Genomic DNA, 25,769 nt, shown 5'->3' with positions numbered 1-25,769 from the left:
AAAAACTAGTTCCTAATGGCAGCGACTCACTCAGTAAACATGTGTTTCCTTCACCAACCTCACACACAGATCCAATAAGATCAGGAAGTGGGCAGTATAGTACAATATGTGTTATTTTGTGCTGCACTGCACAAACTAAAGATCTGCTGAAGTGTTGGAAATGATCCAGATGTTTATTTTGGACGATACAGCAGAAGATCAGACATGAAAGTGGAGATAACACAGAAGACCTGCAGCAAAGGTCAGAGGTCAGACTGGGCCCTGGATTCAACAATGAGCCAATGATCATCAAGCAGTGACTAAAGCAGAGCCCTGACGTTCTGACATTCATCACACAGTCAGAACAAATGTCTGCTGATGACTTCATCTCATGAAACGACTGATAGATGTCAGTTCATTGATCAGCTGAGCTGCTGATCTTCATCGTCACAGAAACATTCAGCTTGTTTCAATCAGTAAATAACTCCCACTACTCCCAGTTTGAACTGTTCCCACTCAAAATGCTGTGAGAACAATGATCATTGTAGAACTTCACAAACATCACGTGTTGTTTTCCACATGTAAGATCAGCAAACACACAGAAACTTCCTGTTGCCACACACGGCCTCTAAAATCTCTTCCACGCTTTCTGTCTGAAGTCCACTCTCTGTGTCGGATCCACAGGAAACAACAAGATCTTATTAACATGGTTTTCAATGTGTCTCCTTCCAAAAAGTCCAACCAATGAACAAATGTGTGTATTTGTGGAGGCCGAACAAAAGCATGACACATTTCTCTGTTTCTATAAACTGGAGTCAAACACAAACATGAAGAGTTTCACTGACAGACTCCAAAATGCCCCCACAGTGGATCAAAGGGAAATCCTACAGTGTGGCCAGAGACTCTTAATGGCTCCAACATCAACACATCCACAATGTTGGATCCAGTTCTGCCTCACAGAGTTACTAAGACACACCCTCTGCCAGCATCACAACAGCTCCACCTGCTTCACCTGCCTCCTCAGCATCTGTACACCTGAAGAGAAAAGAAAGGCTCCAACAGCTCAAATCTACAAAGGATTCATGAAGTTTCATCCAACAATAACATGTTTGCCTTCCACAGTGTGCTGTTAGACACCACTGTACCTCTGCCATTTCAAAAAGAGCAGCTTGGGAACATTTTGGCTCCAAACACTTTGTGTTTAAGTTCTTTGTTTTCTTTGTGAAGCCGACAACATCTGGAGCTTTGTGACTCATAGAAACATCATTTTGTTCTTTAGATGACAGCAGATTGGGACTGAATAATCAATCACTATCAAACCAATAAAGACAAACATGCTGATTTTACAGGAACTTTGTTGGAGAAGCTGCAAAGACATGAAACTGGTGGAGATCCCAAACCAGTTGATAGTGCTGGTTATTCCAAATAAAGCTGTTTCCCTTTGAGATGAAATGACTTTCTGTCCTGATATATAATAAAGATGTTGTTGTTTTTGAGCCCCTGTATTAAAAGTAGTTTAAAGTCAGCTTGAGTTTGATGTCTTTATGTCAAAGCTGCTCATGATGTTGAGCTGCTGATGGAATAAAAACAATATAAAAGCATGTAGTCCAGACTTAAATGCAGCCTGTTGTTAGCTGAGGTCCACACACAGTGTTTGACAGTGTAAAGTGTGTGAAAGGGCTGCTGGTGGAGCTCACTAGGATGAGCAGGTGACCACGAGGTGGAGAGCAGCTGGCCTGGCTTTGACCCGGGCCACGCCCCCTTTCTCTCTGCTTTGCTGTCACTTATCTTCACTGCTCTGTCCAATAAAGCTGAAAAAGGCCCCGAATCAAAGAAATCTGCTGCAGCCTCTGAAATGTCTTCTGTTTCCTTCCCGACGGCTTTTTCACCGTCAGCCCATCAGACAGTCCAGCAGCATTTATGATGATGTCATGATGTTGAAGAGGCTGCTACGGTGGCCTCCCATGACCCCCAGCCTCATCACAGCTGAGATGCAGACATTTGAAAACATTCAGCAGACAACTGAATAACAGTCCAACACAACAGTCTGTGTGCAGACACACACTGACCTTTCATATAGTCAAACACAGCTGGTTGAGTCATTTCTCTGTGAGTCTAAAGTGAATCTAGTATTTGAAAGTCCACTTCCTGTATTTGTTGTTGAAGACTTCTTCAGCTTCTTCTCAAGGACATCAGCTGCTTGTTTGGCAGCAGAGGCAGTTAAGAAGCTTCCTGAAAAACACTGAACAGTGAGTTCACTGTGGCATATGACAGATTCAGCTTTCTGTGTGCAAATGTGTCTGTGTCGACCTTTCAAATGCTGTTGAATCCAAAACATCAGCGGCTCCTCGGCTGCTCACTTCATGCACTTCTGTCTGTGTGACAGTCCAATGACATCACAGCTGTTTCCAGCCCCAGTGTCTCAGGACTGGACACCTTTAAACATGTCGAGGATCAAACAGCCGTCATGTATCTGTAGCAACAACATCATTGAATCTGTAACAACTGGAGCCAAACCAGTGGCTCTGCTGGGATCACTGGTGAGCCAACACTTCCTTGTTGATGCAGATTTCAGGGCTTCCTTTTGCTCCTCCGTTATAACTGTTCTCTCTTCTCAACACATGATGACACAAAGGAATCAGCAGTGACAAAGATGATGCTGAAGAGAAGCACACACTTCACACATATAACAGACCAGTGCAGTTACACACACCTCTGCTCGACATCAGGCCTCAAACAAAGACACAAAACACTAACTTGACTCTAAACAGAAGAAACGAGCAGCTGTTTCTGTTCTGTGCTTATTTATATTTGACACACATGCTTCTCTTTGTGCAAACACACATCGCACTATAAGGGTAACCTCGCACACAATGATTGGACAGCACAGTGATGATGCTGGGAGATCCTATACGCAGCAACACAGAAACACTGAGAACTTTAAACAATGATGGAAAGTGTTATAAATGACTTGTTGGCCTCTGATCTGTCACAAACAGCTGAAACGTGTCTCTCATGAGTCACATGAAGGTTTTTGACAGAAAGGACAAAAAGTAGCTGCAGTCAGTTTGTGTCATTTTTATATTTATTCATCTGGGAGAAAAATCTGAGGGACATTAAAATGTGTTTTCAACAGAGACAAGAACATGAATATAACAGAACAGGTAAATGAACATGTTTCAAGTAAACAGCTGGACTGATCAGGTCCAAACACAGAGTGATAAACTTGTCAAACAGCTGTCATATCTTTATATAGAAGCTCTTTATAAATGCTGCTCACTGCAGTCTGTTTACTAATAATGTCAAAGTGTTAGAAACACAGAAACATCAGAATGGTCTTTGTTCACAGAAACCTGTCTGGGATCCTTTGTTGTTCTTTTGATGCAGAGTTACATTATAAATATAAAGAGTTATTTCAGAGTCTCATCAGTTTTCCTGCATGTCTTTATTTAACACATCAGCAGGGCTGAAGCTCTCATGTTAAACACACACTGATCTATGGACACGTTCATGTGTTTCTAACAGAACCAGGCTGTTATCAGCCTGCACTAACATTATGTCACACACACTGAATGTAACAGTGACAGTTTACATCATCACACAATCAGCTGTGATTGTTTCACTGTCATCAAACGAGTCAACAGGAAGTAGAATCAATAGAAACCAATCATTTACTGACAGCATGTCTGATGGAAATAAGTGCAGATTATGTATGAAGTCTAACTGCACACAGTAACTGTGTTACAATAAGGACTTAACAGCGCCCTCTGCTGGAGTGTTTCAGTACTGCGTTAACTAGAATACACCACCTCCTCCTCACACCACCTGCTACAGCTCTACTCTTCTATGACTACAGTCATCCACAGCACTGATGTGAGGTCACATGGTTCATATGTAAGGAGCACAGCTGACCTCAGGTCAGTTTAATGACTGTGAGCAGCAGCTGTGTTATTGTCACTGTGACAGGGAGACACTCTCAGACACAGCGCTCATGTCAGCTTGTTCTCATGCAGGAGGATCAGGAGCTCCATGTTTGTCTTTCTGTTTGAATCATGATGTGTTTGTGCCATCAGAGTCTGTCATGAGTACTCAGGGTTTCACAGCAGCTCTTCTGGATGCTGACGAGGACTCCAACCTCATGTTTCACCTCTCTGAGCTTCTGATGTCTGTGAACACTCGTGTTTCTTCTCTGGGCTCATCTGGACAAAAACACCTTTCTGTGTTTGGCTGCAGCCTCATTCTGACTGACAGGAAGTGTGTTATCCATGAGCTGCACTTCTGTGAGGAAGTTTCCTGCTGTGTTTCCTGTCTGTGGACAAACACGAGTGTTCCAGCTGAGGACTTGGTTCCTTCCACCTGTCCATACAGGACATCACGCTGTCTGCAGCTCTGTAAATGCAGCTCCAGGTCCTTCCACGTGCTGCTCTGTATTTGTGCAGTTTGTAGTGTGTCCTGGGAAACGTAGCACACATGGTGTTCTTCTGCTGTTTCCTCCTTTCACTGAGTGTGAAACACTGACGCTGTGCTGTTGTTCACAGAGGGGAGCTGATTCTAGCTGCAGCTGGACTCTGTCATCTAACTGAATGTGTTGGTGCTGATCACGGGGCTCTGAGGGGGGAGCAGCAGGAGGACTCTGGATGCTGACGTCAGTGTATCTGTGGAAGCTCCCACAGCGTGTCTGTCATTCAATATTGTGCTGTATATTGTATCTATGCAAAGATGAACAGACTGTGTGTTCACTGGTCTCTGTGCTGCAGCTCTGATGTCATCATCACTCCCTCCTCCACCCTCAGCAGTCCCAGCATGCTGCTGTGGTGCACCCCACCCTCACTCTACACCTGAGCCACAGACCACACCCTCCACCTCAATATACACCACAGTTTTCTCTGCTGTGGAAATGAGATCAGGAGGAAATCATCATTATTATTATTTAATAAACGCTCACATTAATGTGGGCTTATTTGTTTCATATTAGAAACATTAGTTGAGTGTTTTTAGTATAAAATGGTCAAAGTCCCTCTTTTTGCTCCTCCCCTCACCTGTGGATGGGCGGTGCTGTTACCGTGGTGACAGCTTGGATGTGTTTCAGTCCTGCCTGGTTATCACTGCAGGAATCTTTCACATTTATTACAGGTAATAACTCTGATTTTTCTGTGTATTATGAACCAAATGTATCCTGATACACACAGAGATGGATGAGCAGAGGTTGTTTTTGCAGTTTATGTAGTTACTATGGACTTAATGCATACATATTATTAAAATTAGGGCTATAACAGTTGTATTGATGTATAGCAACTTGAAATGCTCCCACAAATGGCTCCACAGCATGTAAAAATATAACAAAAGCTCTGGCGGACTTGGTTCTGTGGTCAGTCTTAAAGGGTGAAGTTAAACTCTGTAATCTTCACTGTGTCACAGAGTTCAGTGAGTCCCGTTATTCACAGTATCAATCAGATCATCAGAGAACAGCTGATCAGCAATCAGTGGTGCCAACAGCGCCTCCTGTGGTGAGAGGATGCAATAATGCAATGTAGCATTTTTCCACTCAACACTTGCAGTCATGGAAACTGTCTGTTGGATCTGTGTGACGTTGCTTTCTTGGTTAGAGTTCCTCACAAATGTCCAGATGATTCTTCTAATGAGGCGTCGACCATGTTTGCAGCTCTTTGGAAGAAAACGTCGCCCTTTGCCATCCTTACTTTTCTTTGACTTCTTCAAATGCAGCTGAACTCCAGCTGGTATTTTCTTGGACTTTGCAGCTGTTTCTGGTCATCAGTTCATTCCTACAAACCTCTGACGCTGAACAACAATGATGCTGCATTGCTGGCTGATCCCAAAAGGTTGATTCTGTTCATCTGGACGTTTTCAGAAACGTTTGCTCACTGATCAGGTGACTTCTTCAGTCTCAGCTGACTGCAGCTTTACAAGCTTACAAACAGCACATTTGCACAATGACTGAAAGCAGCAGCACCTGATATATATGATACTAATATAATACATATACATATATAATCCATACTAATGATGAAGGAACTGAGCTCACAGTCCATTGTTCATTCAGTGAACTACTCAGTTTATTTTGGGCCTCAGAAATGCTCACTCTGTTTGTACATCACTGTCAGCAATAGACTCATTCTGCTGTGTGGACAGGAACACATGTGACATCACTTCCTGTTTGTTTGTGACTGAAGAAGTTTACAAGGAATCATTTAGAAGAGTTTCAAACATCAACTGATTGAATCCATGAATCTGAAAACGTGTTTGTGAGTGAAAGAGACAGACATGTACAGACTGAACTATCTGTTCAACAGTCAGAGTGTTTCTGTAACAGGAGACACTCTTTACACTCCACTCAGCACAGGGACACTGAGCCACCAGGATAGAGTCTAAACCCAGGATAAAGAGTTTGAGTGAATGTGGTGTTGAAGGTGTGGAGGTGGATCAGAGTGTCAGAGGAGACTCTGTAGAAGGACAGAGTGCCAGCAGGACAGTCCACATACACTGCTGCTCTGTTAGAGACAGAGGAGGAGGAGGAGGAGGAGGAGGAGGAAGAGATGGATGTTTTTATATTATTGTGCCAGACAGACTGAGGACCATTATAATCACAGTACAGACTCCAGGACTGATCATTCCATCCAAACAAACAGTCACTGTGTCCTTTCCTTCTGATGCTTCTGTAACTCACTGATATATAAACGTTTCCTCTCCACTCGACCTCCCAGTAACAGCGACCAGTCAGACCATTTCTACACAGCAGCTGAGGACGAACATCAAATCTGTCTGGATGATCAGGATATGACTGAACCTCCTTCACACGTGTCACCTTCCTGTTGTTGTCAGACAGTTGGAGCTTTGTGTTCACTGTGTTTGTGTCGATTGTGAGTTGACAGGAATCTGATGGAGAGAACAAACACAATCCAGCTGCAGTTATTGATCCATCATCTGTTCATTGATTGACACTTTGATGATGACTCCTGACATGATGAAGATGGTTGAATGTGTGCTGCTTTGTTTTCATGAATCCCATTAAAAACACACTTACACTTCCTCAGACCTGGTCTCAACCATCGGACTCCAGCAGGCTCCACCCTGAAAGGAGGAGGGGGGTCAGAGCAGCACAGTCAGCATGCACACATGGACATTACATGGCTCTCACACACACACTGTTACACACTGAGCTCAAAGCTCGGCTCCACTGTTTTATTCAAAGAAATCTACATTTATTTATCAGCACATTTAAAAACAGCTTGAGCCAAAGTGCTGCACAGAGTAGAGAGAAAATAGGAAACATACACAGTAATGACTATAAAGACTGGTCAGGATTGAAAGCTACAGAGTACAAATGTGTTTCCAACCGGCTTTTAAAAATGTCCAGTGTTGGTGACGACCTGATGTGAAGGGCGACTGTTCCAGAGTTTGGCTGCAGCCATCGATAAAGCTCACCTCTGTTTTTACGTCTAGTTCTGGTCAGAAGCTGCTTATCTGCAGACCTGAGGGCTCCACTTGGATTCTTTTGTTAAAGAGAGATAAGATGGAGCCAATCCATTCACAGATTTAAAGACAACCAGATCTGGAAGTGGATTCTACCACGTACTGGTAACCAGTGGAAAAAGCTGGTGATGGGTCGTCTAGCACAGACCCACCGCTGGAACCAGACAATTGATGAGGGAGAGAACTGTGACAGCGCCGTTCCTTCACTTGACCTCAGTCGCTCTCGTCTGCTCCCTCGTAACACTGCTCTTTATTGAGCTTACATGAATATGCACAAGTTCATTATGACGTCTTACACAGGTATGAACAAAGAGTACCAGTCTGTGCATAGTGTGTGTGTGTGTGTGTGTGTGTGTGTGTGTGTGTGTGTGTGTGTGTGTGTGTGTGTCTGTCTGTCTGTGTGTGTGTGTGTGTCTGTGTGTGTGTGTGTCTGTGTGTGTGTGTGTCTGTGTGTGTGTGTGTGTCTGTGTGTGTGTGTGTAACAGAAACAGCTGATGTTATTTGTTATATGTCACGGTGTCATTTCCGCTTCTTTCTCCTGTAACAACAGCCCGGCGCCGTGAGCAGTCGCCTTTTTTGCGCTCGCTATCCCTGCACTTTCTACCATCTGCAAACGCCACGGTGTTCGTGTCGTCATGAAAGACATGAACATCGAGCGTAAAAACAAAGGAGACTGCTACCGGCTTTTTATCTGCCGATCGCCGTGCTACGGTTGCAAGAAAAAGAAGCAGAAATGACGTTCTCTACGCGTTGAGACGTTCCCCGTCCGTCGGCTAAACGCTTGATTGAAACTTCAATGCGACAGTGACACCAAGTAGAATTATAAATGTCACATAGCCCCAAACATGTCTTTTTCAAAGCCTGCGGTGAAGAGAAAGGTTGGTGATGAGCACCGACAATTTCAGGAAAAGTGGGAAATGCAATATTTCTTTGTTGAGCACAGGGGCACCCCGACCTGTCTTATTTGCACAGAGAAAGTTGCGCTGCACAAGGAATACAATTTGAAACGTCATTACACAACTAGACATGCTGAGCTGGATGCAAAATACCAGGGAGACGAGAGAGCGAACCGGGTTGCCAGTCTTAAAACAGATCTACTGAGGCAGCAAGATTTCTCCAAGAAAGCAACCAAAGAGAATAATGCAGCAGTCGGAGCCACGTGGTTAGTGAGATGATTGCTAAAGCAGGGAAGCCATTCACAGAAGGTGCATTTGTCTAAAAGTGCATATTGCAGGCTGCAAATATAGTCTGTCCGGGAAAGAAAGGTCAGTTTAGCAACATCAGCCTTTCTGCCAACACCGCAGCAGATCGCATTTCTGACCTGTCAAGTGACATTTATGACCAACTGTGTGAGAAAGCCAAATGTTTCAGTGTATACTCAGTCGCTCTTGATGAGACCACAGACATCACCGACACTGCCCAGCTCCCAATGTATGTCCGTGGTGTTGATGACAGTTTTGAAGTGATGGAGGAGCTGCTCACAGTAATTCCAATGCATGGCCAGACCACCGCTCAGCAGATATTTACAAGCTGTGTGATGCCATTGAGAATGTTGGTTTGCCATGGAAGAGGTTTGTTGGAATAACAACAGATGGAGCGCCATCAATGACAGGGAGGAAACATGGACTGGTGGCACAAAACAAACTGGAAGAGGAAGGCGTGGAGGAGGCCATTGCTCTGCACTGCATCATCCATCAGCAGGTCCTTTGCAGCAAATGCCTGAAGTTTGACAATGTGATGTCTATTGTTGTGAAATGCATCAACCAAATCAGATCCAGGGGCTTAAAGCACCGAAGGTTCTGTGCTTTTTTAGAGGAAATGGAGTCAGAATATGGGGATGTGCTCGACTTCACTGAGGTACGTTGGCTCAGCAGGGGAAATGTATTAAAGAGACTTTTTGAGTTGAGAGCAGAAGTGAAGCCTTCATGGAGAAGGATGGAGTTAGTGTTCCTGTGCTAACTGATCCCAAATGGCTCATGGACTCAGCTTTTCTTGTTGATATGACACATGAGCTTAATGTACTGAACAAGACGTTACAAGGCCAGGGGCAACTTGTCAGTGCTGCCTATGACAACGTGAGAGCATTCTCCACAAAACTGGCGCTCTGGAAAGCTCAGCTCTCTCAGACAAACCTTTGCCATTTCCCAGCATGCAAGGCACTCGTGGATGCAGGCACACCATTCAGTGCTGACGAGTATGTTGATGTCATTTTGAGGCTACAGGAAGAATTTGATCACAGATTTGCTGACTTCAAGACACACAGAGCCACCTTTCACATTTTTGCGGACCCCTTCTCCTTTGATGTGCAAGATGCCCCTTCTGTGCTTCAAATGGAGCTCATTGAGCTGCAGTGCAACTCTGAACTCAAAGCAAAGTTCAGGGAGGTGAGTGGAAAAGCAGACAAGCTTGGACAATTTTTGAGAGAATTGAGCCCTAGTTTCCCTCGGCTTTCCCGAATGTTCAAGCGGACCATGTGCCTTTTTGGTAGCACATACTTGTGCCAAAAGCTCTTCTCCACTTTGAACTTCAATAAGTCCAAGTACAGGTCCAGACTTACGGATGATCATCTTCAAGACATACTGAGGGTCGCAACTGCTTCCTCCCTCAGGCCAAATCTGGCTCGGCTATGCGAGAGGAAACGCTGCCAGGTCTCTAGCAGCAAGGAGTAGGCAAGAGAAGCCATGTTCAGAAGAACAGTTCATTTTCTACAGTGTTCCATTCATGTTCAGAAGAAGGTTATAGAACTGTTAATACAGACATTTCAATCTAAACACAGCAGATATAGAAGACTGAAAAATATCTTATTATTATTTTATTTATGTATTACAGATTGATTTATTTTCTTATTAATTCTTAATTTGTTTATTTATTTTTCATATTTTGTGTTAAAAAATAAAAATAAAGAGATTTGAGAGGATTGGAATTTTTTAACCATGCCTTTCTTGTGGAAAACCTAATGCGGCCCAGCCTCACCCAGACTCTGCCTGCAGCGGCCCCCAGCTAAATTGAGTTTGAGACCTCTGTCCTACACCATAAATCAGTAAGAGAGGGTACGACCTCTCTCATGGCCCCAAGTGGTGTGTGCATGCCAGAGCACTCTGGAAGGCACACAGAGTCTTTACAGACTACTCAGGATCAAACCTCTATCATTATGCAATCGATTATACAACTCTAAGCATATATGAGTAAATATTTCTAAGCATAAATGACAATCAACAATATAAACCTTACAGCTGGTTTTAATAACAGAATTCATTTGTTTCTCAAATGAGAAAGAGCTATCGAGAAACACTCCTAAATCTTTAGTTCTGAACTTTTCCAGTGGGCCAAGGTCAACATTATCTGCTAATGCTAAATAGGCTGCCGTTATTAACTAATGCTAATTTGACATGAATTAGCATTATGCACTAATGCTAACACTTACTTTTTTTTAACAATGTGAGTAGCTAATGCTAACACTATTTCCCTTAACTTTATAACAATGTGAACGGCTAATGCTAACACTCTTTTTCCTAGCATTACAACATCTGAGCTGCTAATGCTAAGTAGGCTGCCATTAGCACCTACGTCTAATTTAAGGCAAATACGCATTAGAACCTAATGCTCATATCGTTTTCCTTTGCTTTATAACAATGTGAGCAGCTACTGCTAAATAGCATTAGCTAATAACAGCAGTCTAATTTAATGCAAGTTAGCCTCATTTGCATTACAACGATGTGAGGAGTTAACGCTAAGTATGCTGTCATTAGTGGCTAATTCTAATTAGGGGTGAATAAATATTACCAGCTAATGCTAATATCGTATTCTCTTCCCTTTTAACAATGTGAGCAGCTAGTGCTAGGTAGGCTGATGCTAGCAGCTAATGCTAAAGCTAATTTAATGTGAATTAGCATCACATTAGTCAGGAGTTAATGCTAAGTAGACTGCCATTAGGGGCTAACTCTAATTAGGGGTGAATAATTATTAGCAGCTAATACTAATACCGTTTTCTCTTTTTCCTTATAACAACTTGAGCAGCTAATGCTAATTTGATGCGAATTAGCATTATATTAGTGAGCAGTTAATGCTAAGTAGGCTGCCATTATTAACTAATACTACGTTGACGTGAATTAGCATTATGCGCTACTGCTAATACTGTTTTCTCTTACTTATTAAAAATGATAGTAGCTAATACTAATACTCTTTTCCGTTGGGTAACAACAAAGTGAGGAATTAATGCTAAGTTGGCTGCTTTTAGCGGCTTATTCTAATTAGGGGTGAATAATTATTAGCAGCAAATGCTAATACCGTTTTCTCTTTCCTTATAACAATATGAGCAGTTAATGCTAATTTGATGTAAATTAGCATTATATTAGTGAGGAGTTAATGCTAAGTAGGCTGCCATTAGCAGCTAAAGGTAATTTGAGGTGAATAAGCACTAGTAGCTAATGCCAATACCCTTTTCTCTTGTGTTATAATGATGTGAAACGTTAATATTGTTCTCAAACAACAGAATGAGAATGAAATATTGATTCTAACAGGGCCCATAAACAGCATTAGCTTAGCAGCATTAGCTTATCAGAGTCTCCATCATGGTCACACAAATCCTTAGCGGAGCAAAGTGGCCTACTTAGCAATAGCTGCTGTAGAAAGCAAAGGGAAAACAGTATTAGCATTAGCTGCTAAATGTGCACTTGAGAACAAATCTATCGTGAATTCAGCCGTGAATGTAGTGTTTCCAGTAAGCTTCCATTTCCAAATGTTAGCTGCTCCTGTCTGCCTCTTTGTCACACACACAGACTGAAATGATTCACAGCCTTGTTTCATCCTTCTGTCAGTGTCACTGACTGTCACTGTGACTGTGGACATACAGCATGGGAAACACACACATGGCTGATACTTGTATCTAAAGTTACAAAATGTTGTCTCTGTCCAAATATTACCTAACTGTAAGTCTACTTTTAATGAAACTCTCAACATGACTTATCAGTTATCATTAATGTTCCTGCAAACAGACTCCTTGAAGACCCCCTACATAAATATCCATGTACTATCCAGCTAGACTAGTGTGTCTGTCCCTGAAAATATTCCTGCATGTGTGATTGTTCATGTCTCATCTGCAGGAAACAAACAGGAAGTGAACAAACAGGAAGTGAGTGAAAGACACAGGAAATGATTCCAGCTCTTCCTCCTATATCAGACATTCTCTCCATACCTGAGAGTGTCCAGTCTCCAGCCTGGATCCTTCAGTCCAGCCGACAGAAGCTTCATTCCTGAGGGACCTGGATGATTGTAGCTCAGGTCCAGCTCTCTCAGATGGGAGGGGTTGGAGGTCAGAGCTGAGGCCAGAGAAGTACAGCCTTCCTCTGTGATCAGACAGCCTGACAGACTGCAGACACACAAAACAACAATCCATCTGTTATCCATCTCTATAGCAGCATAACTAAGTGATGGTTCAGGGTCACCTGATCCAGCTCTAACTATAAGTTTTATCAAAAAGGAAAGTTTGAAGCTGATCGTCAAAGTAGAGAGGGTGTCTGTCTCCTGAACTCAAACTGGGAGCTGCTTCCACACCCAGTCCAACATAGCCAGGCTTTCTTTGCTGCTTTGACAAAACCTCAAATCCCAGTCAGAGATGGTGAGCATCATCACAGTGATGATCATTTCTCTGTTAACCCAGGCTTTCTGCTTCAGGATCTGTGCACGCTCACAGAACAAGGAGACCTTTAAACATCATTTCACTAAATGGATGGACTGAGCTCAGCCTACAGATGAACTGGATAAATAAAGATTTGACCTCAGTGTGCTCAGTGTCCAACAAAGGAAACATGGAGATCACATCAGTTTGTCACCAAAGTCTAATTATTCCAGAGGGCAGTGTTGATACAACTAAAGTTATTTTTAAGCAAAGTTGAGTTTTTTATTGTCGCAGTACTTCATGTCTGAAGTATCACTTAAATGCATTACACGCTGTTGATGGCAGCAAACAAACCACCCAAACAAACAGAGGTGGGAGGCTTGGGCAGACTACGTAGGATCAGCTTGTGGGAGGAGTCGGGATAAAACCAAAGAAAGACAAGCTAACAAACACCACAGTGAAGTGAGTAGCTACAAACTGCAGGCTGATTAGTGTTGTTGAAGAAGTCGGTCTGAGGAACGTTCTTAGGATCAACAAATGACGGCATGTATGAGCCTCCCTCAAGACGCACCATCACAAGAAGAACACATGAGCTGTAGAAAAAGGAGAGACTATGAAAACCACGGCGTTACAACGTGCACCAGCTGTTGGTCTCTCTGGAGACTACTGGGCGTGGCTGGGTAACCATGGTTACTTGGGAGTTACAGTACATGATATTAATGAAGAGTGGGAGCTGCGTTCTATAGCAAACAATTTGTTATGAGGTAATCAGCTGATCTTAGTTTAACCGGAAGCCCTTCACAATAATTGCAATGCCTTTATTTTGTACAACTACCATCAGTTCGTCTGTACTGATGGTAACTTAAAGTCACACTAAGGTCGTTTAGTTTCTATAGTTTATGTAGTGGAAGTATACTACAGTACCCTGATCACTGATAGGACAGATTTATGTAGATATACACCTTTGTGTTTAACATTACTGCGTTATAGTACTGTGATCTTTGTCCTTATATATGGCTATATTAGCTATACTGATGTACGTACATATAACTGGATATGTAACTTATCTATTCATCTTATTTGTCATGTATTTGTATTGTGTACTTCCTTTTTGTAAGAAACCACACACATGATCACAGCCGCAAGAATCAATCAGTGAAAGAATAAAGTGTCTCAAACCAAACCTTAAGCTCTTTATTCCACATGCTGGGATCATTTGGCCTTCAGTGGTGTTCTGGCTGACACACCGGAGTGACCAGAGTGCTAAAGAGTGAATCGGACACACCAGTGTCATCTCTGATATCTCCACTACATTTAATCGTCCTTCAGCTTGTGGCTGCCGTTAGCTGGTCTGCTAGTTAGCTGGTGTGCTAGTTAGCCGGTTCGCTAGTCAGCTGGTGTGCTGACCAGCGAACCAGTAGGTTACAAGATGAGCTTGTCTGTCTGATGAGCCAGCTCTCTCTGTCTTGGTCATTTTGTCCTTGGGCAAAACCTAACCTACCACTACAACTGTAGCTTACCTCCACCAGTGTGTGAATGTGAGAGTGAATGAATACAGGGAGTGCAGAATTATTAGGCAAATGAGTATTTTGTCCACATCATCCTCTTCATGCATGTTGTCTTACTCCAAGCTGTATAGGCTCGAAAGCCTACTACCAATTAAGCATATTAGGTGATGTGCATCTCTGTAATGAGAAGGGGTGTGGTCTAATGACATCAACACCCTATATCAGGTGTGCATAATTATTAGGTAACGTCCTTTCCTTTGGCAAAATGGGTCAAAAGAAGGACTTGACAGGCTCAGAAAAGTCAAAAACAGTGAGATATCTTGCAGAGGGATGCAGCAGTCTCAAAATTGCAAAGCTTCTGAAGCGTGATCATCGAACAATCAAGCGTTTCATTCAAAATAGTCAACAGGGTCGCAAGAAGCGTGTGGAAAAACCAAGGCGCAAAATAACTGCCCATGAACTGAGAAAAGTCAAGCGTGCAGCTGCCAAGATGCCACTTGCCACCAGTTTGGCCATATTTTGGAGCTGCAACATCACTGGAGTGCCCAAGAGCACAAGGTGTGCAATACTCAGAGACATGGCCAAGGTAAGAAAGGCTGAAAGACGACCACCACTGAACAAGACACACAAGCTGAAACGTCAAGACTGGGCCAAGAAATATCTCAAGACTGGTTTTTCTAAGGTTTTATGGACTGATGAAATGAGAGTGAGTCTTGATGGGCCAGATGGATGGGCCCGTGGCTGGATTGGTAAAGGGCAGAGAGCTCCAGTCCCACTCAGACGCCAGCAAGGTGGAGGTGGAGTACTGGTTTGGGCTGGTATCATCAAAGATGAGCTTGTGGGGCCTTTTCGGGTTGAGGATGGAGTCAAGCTCAACTCCCAGTCCTACTGCCAGTTTCTGGAAGACACCTTCTTCAAGCAGTGGTACAGGAAGAAGTCTGCATCCTTCAAGAAAAACATGATTTTCATGCAGGACAATGCTCCATCACACGCGTCCAAGTACTCCACAGCGTGGCTGGCAAGAAAGGGTATAAAGGAAGAAAAACTAATGACATGGCCTCCTTGTTCACCTGATCTGAACCCCATTGAGAACCTGTGGTCCATCATCAAATGTGAGATTTACAAGGAGGGAAAACAGTACACCTCTCTGAACAGTGTCTGGGAGGCTGTGGTTGCTGCTGCACGCAATGTTGATGGTGAACAGATCAAAACACTGACAGAATCCATGGATGGCAGGCTTTTGAGTGTCCTTGCAAAGAAAGGTGGCTATATTGGTCGCTGATTTGTTTTTGTTTTGTTTTTGAATGTCAGAAATGTATATTTGTGAATGTGGAGATGTTATATTGGTGTCACTGGTAAAAATAAATAAATGAAATGGGTATATATTTGTTTTTTGTTAAGTTGCCTAATAATTCTGCACAGTAATAGTCACCTGCACACACAGATATCCCCCTAAAATAGCTAAAACTAAAAACAAACTAAAAACTACTTCCAAAAACATTCAGCTTTGATATTAATGAGTTTTTTTGGGTTCATTGAGAACATGGTTGTTGTTCAATAATAAAATTATTCCTCAAAAATACAACTTGCCTAATAATTCTGCACTCCCTGTAGTGGGATTGTAAAGGGTCTTTGAGGGTCTCGAAAAGCGCTATATAAATGCAATCCATTATTATTATTAAGAGCATCTTTAGGCCTGACTGTGCTCATCCTTCCTCCAACCTCTCCTTACCAAAGATAACAACTACATCAGTATTAGCTCAATAACAATTTCTGCAATTCAATTGTGGACATTCATTTTTAAACCTTGTGTAAAACGATAAAACCTCAAAGTCTGAGCATTATTCTTTGTGCAAACAGCTCTTGCAGGTTCCCCCGGACTTAGGTTATTTTTATTATTTAATTACTTTCCTTTAAGCAGCTGTTCAGGCTACTAAACTCATCCCAGAAATAACAAGTGACACCATTAATAGTAGAGGTGGGAATCACCATACAACTCGCGATACGATATTATCACAATACTTAACGCACGATACGATATTATTGCGATTTTTTAAAATATTTTGCGATATTTAAATTCTGCACATAAAGGTAAACTTTATCAATATTCATTTTATCTAATATCAAAGTCTCACACTCAGTCTTTCTCTCATTTCAGTCAGTTTTATTGTTGACAAACTGAACGGTTTGTATTACAGTCTAGTCCAACTTAACTGAATGCAACCATCTGGTACAATTATAGCTATTCTGAACTATGCAATTTATGAAAACTATGCAGCCCCTTCAGCAACTGAAGAATTTGAAAGTAAATTTAAAAAAATATATAATTTTACATTAAATAAAAAAGTTTCAAACTTAATTAAAATTAAACATGTCTTAAATTAAAATAAGTAAACTGTCATGTTTATTGCTGCCAAAAAAAAAGTTAAACACATTTGGACAGTGAAGGAATGTCAGGATTGTTGCTCAGAAAAAGGATCAACATGCTCTGAAGTCAACATGCTCTGACTCCAGAGCATGTTGACTTCAGAGAAAAAATTGTTTGTAACAAAATATCGATTTCTGCTGTCCCTGTATCGATACATTATTAGCAAACAAAATATCACGATACTACACAGTATCGATTTTTTCCCCCACCCCTAATTAATAGTGGAGCTAACTTTAACAGGTGAAACTGATTTGACCTATAAGGCTACTGCAGTTACTTCTTATCAGGTTTAGTAGGGAAGACATCTGGATGAGGTAGTTAGTAGTATGTAGTTAGTACCGGGCGACTCCCCTCCCCCACATCGGCACCAGAACCCTGTATTATCTACAGGGTAAGACTGCCTGTTTTATCAAACTATGGCCATTACTACTGTGATCATTTGCAGCCCAGTGTGCCGCTCTCTCTGCTGGGATGAACCACTGGAGCTCACCCAGTCATCCCTTTCTTTCTCTCAAGAAGAAGTGAAATAAATATATTTATTATGTTACGAGTCTAATATTCTTTAAATCAAACTGTAATGAATAAATCAAGCAAGAAGATTTGGTGGCTCCACGTGTTGTAGAAGAAAAGATAAACATCTCATTTTGAGAAATCAGCCTTTAAAATTAAGTACTGTGAATAAAAAACAAACAGCGAGCCAATCAGCAGTCGCCAATATCCTCCTAATTTCATTCACAAAGAAATCAAATATATATATTATGGGCCCAAAGGAGCCTAAATCTTTAAATTAGGCAGTACATGAAGTATTTTTTTAAATAAACAGAGACATGACTATAACAACTTTTAGTAATTCAGAGTCCAATTATCCACTCAAATGTGAATAAAAGTTCACTTGACAGCTGTAAAAGTTACCTGTTTATACAATAATATAAATCACATTTCAAATGATCATCTGTGGAAAAGTTTGAATCCTGACCTGAGAGTTTCCACTGCACACTGTGAACTCTTTAGTCCAGCGGACAGAAGCTTCACTCCTGAATCCTGCAGGTCAGAGTTACTCAGGTCCAGCTCTCTCAGACTGGAGGACTGGGAGCTGAGGACTGAGGACAGAGCTTCACAGCTTCTCTCTGACAGGTTACAGCCACTCAGTCTGAAAAATAAAAGACAATCTATAAAACAAGTACTCATGTAGAGTTTGTTAATACATTTCACAACATTAAATCTTGACTTTCTATTTTTCAAAGGAAACATAAACATACTAAGATACAACATCATATGTATGAACTTTAATTAATAATTCTAAAAACTAAATGTTTTCTGATCTGACCTCAGAGTATTCAGTTTACAGTTTAAACGTTGTAGTCCAGCAGACAGAAGCTTCACTCCTGAATCCTGCAGCATTCTGATACTCAGGTCCAGCTCTGTCAGACTAGAGGACTGCGAGCTGAGAACTGAGGACAGAGCTTCACAGTTTTCCTCTGAGAGTTCACAGATGTTAAGTCTGAAGATAAAAACATGAATAAAGATTGTTGTTAAAGTGTAATCAGTGTGCAATAGCTTATTGTCTTGTGCTGAGCAGGTTAGTAAAACTTCTGTTTAACTTTGAAATGAATAAAAATGCTATGAAACAAGGATAACTGGATAAAGACATAAACAAAAACAAACATCAAACACATAAACAAACAGAACTAAACATAATACAAATTGATCTGACCTCAGAACATTCAGTTTGGCATGTGGACTCTCCACTGCAGCAGACAGAAGCTTTACTGCTGAAGCCTTCAGGCTGTCGGTACTCAGGTCCAGCTCTCTCAGACTACAGGACTGGGAGCTGACCACTGACAACAAATTTTCACAGCCTTCCTCTGAGACGTTACAGCTGCTCAGTCTGTGAGAGAAAGGAAAAAAACAAAAACAACAAAAAAAAAGACAAACAATATATGTGATCAAATTAAATTTGTTTATATGTTGAACCCTTTTTTTTAAAAAATTTATTTAAACCTATGAGACTATGAGTGCTACCAGTCCAGTGCACATGATTGGTACCTTGATGGTACCTTGCTCAGGGGTACCACAAGGTAACTATTCGGTGGATTCGACCCCTGACCTTATGATCATGGGGCGACCACTCTGCCTACTGAGCTAATAATTCTGTGTACACTGTCATACAATATTAACTAAAACAATTATTTTAGAAAATTTTAGTAATTCAATAATCATGCTCATTACCTGTGTATTGTGAATAACACTTGATTTTAAACACTAGCTGTATAAAACTCTTCCTGTTAAAGGTGTGTATAAAGGAGATGAGCTGAAATGCAGACTTCATGGAGAATGTTTGCTGTCAGCATATATCAAAGACAAAGCAGAGATCCATCCAGTCTCTTCCACTAAGCCCACAGAGGGACAGACAACCACTCTCACTCACACCTGCATGAAGTTTAGATCACCAGGTAACCTAACTGCATGTCTGTGGACAGTGGGAAGAAACTGTAGAGGACCCAGAGTGAACCCACTGTAATTCTGTGATAACACTGGTTATGGAAGCCTTACAGTTACATATGGTTACTGACAAGAAACACGACCTTAGAGGCAATTTCAGTAATGAAGACCGAGTTTCTCCCTCCATACAGGATGAAAACATGACAGCACAGCAGAGATTTATATTTAAAAAGGGAGGGTGTGCACTGAAAGTGAGATACAAACTTGAACTTAAATTATGAACATCAGAAAAAGATGTAGGTGAAGTCTGGAAGGTGAAGTTTGTGCTTTAGAATAAAACAACCAAACTCCTGGAGTTGGAGACAAATGAACAAGCTGAGGATAATAAACCTGTCAGAGGGGCTGAAGCATCAGAGCTCATGTTCTTATAGGCTGGGTCTGGATTGTCCTTTGATAAGAGTTACAGAACAAAGTGTGTTTTAGAAATGCTGGAGTGAAACATTAAAACTACCATATATTTACCGAGTGACTGATGATCATTTAATTTACTATTTTAAAAAAAATGTTACAGTGCTCTTTGAACTCAGCATTTCTGATTTATTTCCCATGATTTTAACAATGAAGCGATGACAACATGTTTACTCACAGAGCTTTGTTGGAGGCTTTGACCACTGGCAGCAGCCTCAGAAGAGCCTCCTCTGAAGCAGAGTATTTCTTCAGGTCAAACACATCCAGATCTTCTTCTGATGACAGTAAGATGAAGACCAGAGCTGACCACTGAGCAGGAGACAGTTCATCTGTGGAGAGACTTCCTGATCTCAGGGACTGTTGGATCTCCTCCACTAGAGAACGATCATTCAGTTCATTCAGACAGTGGATCAGATTGATGCTTTTCTCTGCAGACAGATTCTTACTGAGCTTCTCCTTGATGTACTGGACTGTTTCCTGATTGGTCAGTGAGCTACTTCCTGTCTGTGTCATCAGGGCTCGTAGGAGAGTCTGATTGGTCTGCAGGGAAAGACCCAGGAGGAAGCGGAGGAACAAGTCCAGGTGTCCATTTGGACTCTGTAAGGCCTTGTTCACAGCACTCTGGTAGAAGTGTTTCTTTGCAGATTCTCCTGTTTCAGACTTCTGGGAGGTTGTTTGTTGTTGTTCCAGCAGATTGAGTCCAGAGTTGATGAAGGTCAGATGGACATGAAGAGCAGCCAGAAACTCCTGAACACTCAGATGGATGAAGCAGAACACCTTGTTCTGGTACAGTCCTCTCTCCTCTTTAAAGATCTGTGTGAACACTCCTGAGTACACTGAGGCTGCTCTGATATCGATGCCACACTCTGTCAGGTCTGATTCATAGAAGATCAGGTTTCCTTTCTGCAGCTGATCAAAAGCCAGTTTTCCCAGAGACTCCATCATCTTCCTGCTCTCAGGACTCCAGTGTGGATCTGTCTCAGCTCCTCCATCATACTTGACCTTCTTCACTTTGGCCTGAACCACCAGGAAGTGGATGTACATCTCAGTCAGGGTGTTGGGCAGCTGTCCTCCCTCTCTGGTTTCCAGCACATCCTCCAGAACTGTAGCAGTGATCCAGCAGAAGACTGGGATGTGACACATGATGTGGAGGCTTCGTGATGTCTTGATGTGGGAGATGATCCTGCTGGCCTGCTCCTCATCTCTGAATCTCTTCCTGAAGTACTCCTCCTTCTGTGGGTCAGTGAACCCTCTGACCTCTGTCACCATGCCAACACAGTCAGGAGGGATCTGATTGGCTGCTGCAGGTCGTGTGGTTATCCAGAGGCGAGCAGAGGGAAGCAGTTCCCCCCTGATGAGGTTTATCAGCAGCACATCCACTGAGGTGGACTTTCTAGGGTCAGTTAGGATTGTAGTTTTGTGGAAGTCCAGAGGAAGTCGACACTCATCCAGACCATCAAAGATGAACACAACCTGGAAGTCTTCAAAGCTGCAGATTCCTGCTTCTTTGGTTTCAGTAAAGAAGTGATGAACAAGTCCCACCAAGCTGAACTTTTCCTCTTTCAGCACATTCAGCTCTCTGAAAGTGAATGGAAATATGAACTGGATGTCCTGGTTGGCTTTGTCTTCAGCCCAGTCCAGGCTGTATTTCTGTGTTAAGACTGTTTTCCCAATGCCAGCCACTCCCTTTGTCAGCACTGTTCTGATTGGTTCATCTCTTCCAGGTGAGGCTTTAAAGATGTCTTCTTGTCTGATGGTTGTTTCTGGTCTGTCTGGTTTCCTGGATGCTGTTTCAATCTGTCTGACCTCATGTTCATCATTGACCTCTGCAGTCCCTCCCTCTGTGATGTAGAGCTCTGTGTAGATCTGATTCAGGAGGGTTGGGTTTCCTGCTTTAGCGATGCCCTCAAACACACACTGGAACTTCTTCTTCAGGGTGGATTTAAGGTTACGATGACAAACTGAAGCTTGAAGTTCTGAATGAGAAGAAAAATAAACACTCAATTTCCAAAAAGAACTAATCTTTAAAACATGTTGCTCCATCTTCCATCTCTGGAAAATGTTCATTTATCCAGCAGCTTAAATCTTTAGATAAATCCTCTTACTGCTCTGCAGACGGTCAGCCAGCTCCTCCTGCTTCATTCTCCTCAGGAAGTCCACTGTGATCTTCACAAACGCCTCTCTGCTGCTGCTCCTCTGACTCTCTAAGCATTCTGGGTAATCTGGACTCAGAACCTTCTGGATCTTCTTCAGCTCGTTCTTCACAAAAGTGATGATGTTGTCCTCCAGCAGCTGGAACAGAATATTTATGAATGAGCCAATCAGACTGAAATCATGGAGCCAAACATCAGATCCATGTTGGACACACTGACGATCCACTGGTCTACAAAGAGCAGCATGGAGATGACTGTGAACAGAACAGATGTAACAGTAGTTGTTGTACATGTACAGACCATAAATATGGAGTCCAGCTGTGTTTGATGCTGCTGGGCAGACTGACCACTGGGAACCTCTGAGCTCTGCTGCTCCACTCTGTGGAGGAACCATGAAGGATTAGATCAACACAGGATAAAGATCCAGGAGTTTCTGCTCAAATAACTTCATCTGAATCAAGTCTGTCAAGTTTTAAACTCTCAGATTGTGAACATATCAGTAATTTTCAGTCTGTTTTCATGGACGTCCTTTCAGTGGTGATGTCAGGGATGATTTTGAAGAAGCTCATCAAACTGAACCATCAGCAGATCACTGCTCCAAAACCAGAACATGATCCGAGTCTCCCTCCACCACCAGAACACCAGCTTTACTAACGTGGTAGATCAGTGTAGTACAGATCAATAACTGATGAGTCATTTGATCAAAATCACTGAGTGCTTCACGTCTGACCCTCTGATGCTTCTGTAGACATTTTGCATATTTAATGAATGTCTGACAGTTTTACATTCATTCTATGAACACAGTGGAAATGTTGTGTTATAGTCTCCATGTTGTTTCCAGCATCATAAATTCTTAAGTTCAGAAAATTAGATTCTTTCTTCACAGCTGAAAAACAACAACATTTATTCTCTATTGAAATCTGCATCGTCCACTCCAAAGGTCACAATCTGAAGGTAACATCTGGTTTTGTTCCCTGTGGTTAACTCTGAGCATCAGTATGGTGGGATTTATCCACTACATCCACACCACTGTGGTTCAGTGTTGTCCTGATGGAGTAACAGCAGCCAGTATGATCCAGGCTTTAGCTGCTGGGTCTCTGTGTGACCTCTCAGACTGTTTAACAGATCAGACACAAAGAGAATCAGAGCAGCTCTGTTCTTTAAAGACAAACATGAACCCACTCAGGTCACACTTTCCCCACAGATATGAGCATCACTGTCCTCAAACAGCAAATGACCAAGTCGAACATTTGGATCTTTTCTCTTTCATTCTTTTCTTTTTAATGAATCTTTGTAACAATCTGAGGATGTTTCAGGTCATATTTATCCAGGAAACACAAACATGTAAAGGAGTCATCACAGCTCTCTGACCTCGTTGCTCCAGGTTCACCACTGAAGTTTGGATTTCCACCTTTGGACCGGTCACTCCTCACAGACGGACAGCTGGACCCTGCAGACTCTGCTCTGTCCTCCTCTTCCTCCATCATCATCTTCAGTCAGTCTGAGAGGTAAACCACAAACACTCAGTGAGTTCACATTAACAGGAGGAACTGAGTTACAGTCGCTGACCTCTGACCTGTCATGTGACCATGAAACCAGGTCAATGTGTCTGTAGGTTCAGTCATCCAGGTCATGTGATCTAAGGAGCTTGGAGAGAAAAGAGACGTCTTTAAGTTTCTGGAAGACGTTTCATCTGAGAAGCTTCTTCAGCTCTAAAACCAAACGGTGGAGAGTCCCAGATATTTAAACCTGAGAGGGAAAGAAAGCATGTCGCTGACCCACCACTGATGTTATTTCAAGGAGGAAACTGAGAGCCTTTGCACCAGGAGCACAAACATCAGCTCCAGCAATGATCCACTGATGTGTTTTTATTCCATGTATGAATGTTGTTATTGACAGAGATGACGTTTGTGTGTCAGTGATGCAGTGACTGTTGTTGTTACCTGTACAGGCTGGTTAGACTCTATGAAACAGATCATACAGATCTCTGCATGTTAGAAGAGACTATTAAAGGTCATGAATGAGACAAAGGCAGGGAGGCGTCCTTTACAGCTAAACAGCAGAGTGAGAGAACAGCCAGCACCTCTACATTTATCACATTATACAGCACATGTATGATACTGACAGGGATGAGAAGAATTTAGTGATTCTGATCCCATCATTGATATTACTTATTGATTCTCAGTAGCTCTGCTCTGACAGTCACCACCATCACTGAGCAGCATATCAAAGACATTTGTGCACATTAACTGCATGTTGTGGCTCAAATGTTTGTGCATGTTGGAGGCATTTCCTCTTTGTTGTGATCAGTGTTGGTCATTACTCAAAACAGTCATTATTACACATATTACACAGAACACTTTGATTAAAAGTAATGGAGTACGTTACTTCATTACTCCTCATAACATTACTTTGATGTTAAAATGAACAAATGAGCATGTAACAACATAAAGCTGAGGTACAGCCCCACACACCAACACAGATCCTGATGAGGTCACGTGATGTTTCTCTGAGTGTTTATGAACACAAATCAAAGATGAAACAGCACAAAGACACTTCAAAGTGATTCTACTGTAGAAACATGAACAGGTAGAAACCTGCAGCCTGACTGCTCATCACTTTGTTACCTGTTCAAGTTCAGCAGCAGCAGCTCACTTTATCACGGTGCTGGTCTGGGGTCAGTGTTTACTCAGCTTTAACTAGTGATGTGACGTTCTGTATCGAGGCTTCGAAGCGTGTGTCGAGTAATGGAGGGGGCGTTTCCGCGAAGCGCGTATCCAGGCTTGCTTCATTTATGGGAGGAGCTGAAAATGATGACGTCCGAAGCCTCGCTGCCCGGCTGTACCACGTGACTGGTTCAGGAAGCGGTTCGAACTTTGCCGCGAGCTATGACAGCGATATAAACCCCTCAGACAAAATGTGGGCGTTTGATGGAGAGTTGCGGTTAGTGAGAGTTAGAGACAGTTTAGAAAAAAAAAAATCGCCTACGACCTGCCACAGTGGAGAAACTGTTTCTTTTTAACAAAAACCAATGATGTGTCCCCTAAACACTAATCACTGTCCTTGCCTCAATGTTACAAAAGCACAACCACTGTCCACACCTCACCTCACAGTATATGATCATTTCCATTTTAGGCATTTCCAAATAATCATGTTCCATACTGCCAGTATAAATATACACAGTACACTGCATCACTACAATAGACATGTTTTACACACTCCTTTTGTTGTTGACATTTACAGGCTGTGTGCAAAAAGGCCACACTCTTCAAATTCATGCCAACTAATATTTTTACGTCCAGTAGGTGTCCTACTAGAGCAAATGAAGCTTCAAGAAGCTTCGCGTTGGGGTGAACCAATTGGATGAAAAGCTTCAGTGCTTCATCTGCCCATCACTAGCTTTAACCTCACTCTGGGTTCTTGGCTAGCCTAGCTTTAGCTTAGTGTTAGCATGCTGTGTGCTAGCTTAGCGTCAGAGCTCTGCGGGTGTCTCGTGTGTAAATATTAATCACAGTGACAGTAAAGGAGGTAAAGGGCTGTGACGTCATCACGTACGCTGCGTCCTCTGTGGGCTCTGAGTGAACTCAAAGTACAAACTACAAGTACACAAACACGAACGTAGCTCAGAGTGGCGGACACACTCGGCCTCGTTGGTCCAGCTGTGAGTCCGTTACCGTGAACTA

The 25,769-nt window shown here is 42.4% G+C and overlaps 2 protein-coding genes across 4 annotated transcripts in view; both read right to left on the bottom strand.

Annotated features, from left to right (window-relative positions):
* Positions 1-25,769, bottom strand: part of LOC309702223 (protein NLRC3-like) — a 95,992-nt gene that overhangs the window by 58,269 nt on the left and 11,954 nt on the right. The gene's annotated exons all lie outside the window — the stretch shown is intronic.
* Positions 5,871-22,461, bottom strand: LOC309702417 (protein NLRC3-like). The gene is made up of 7 exons (XM_082527135.1): positions 22,387-22,461; positions 22,039-22,225; positions 20,112-21,909; positions 18,000-18,173; positions 12,665-12,838; positions 7,022-7,068; positions 5,871-6,873 (listed from the first exon to the last, which is right to left on the bottom strand). The coding sequence occupies exons 1-7, from the start codon at positions 22,387-22,389 to the stop codon at positions 6,332-6,334; spliced, it is 2,925 nt and encodes a 974-aa protein (XP_082383261.1). The 5' UTR covers positions 22,390-22,461; the 3' UTR covers positions 5,871-6,331.

This window comes from Aulonocara stuartgranti (genome assembly GCF_965226115.1).
Source record: "Aulonocara stuartgranti genome assembly, chromosome: 3".
Taxonomy (NCBI): Eukaryota; Metazoa; Chordata; class Actinopteri; order Cichliformes; family Cichlidae; genus Aulonocara; species Aulonocara stuartgranti.
This window is presented reverse-complemented; position numbering and strand designations above follow the sequence as displayed.

Coding starts and splice junctions, on each gene's coding strand:
- LOC309702417 (XM_082527135.1), bottom strand. Junction 18,174..20,111: donor AAAGCCTCCAACAAAGCTCT/GTGAGTAAACAT, acceptor TTTATTTTTCAG/ACTGAGTGGCTGTAACCTGT. Junction 6,874..7,021: donor GAGACCAGGTCTGAGGAAGT/GTAAGTGTGTTT, acceptor TCTCTCCATCAG/ATTCCTGTCAACTCACAATC.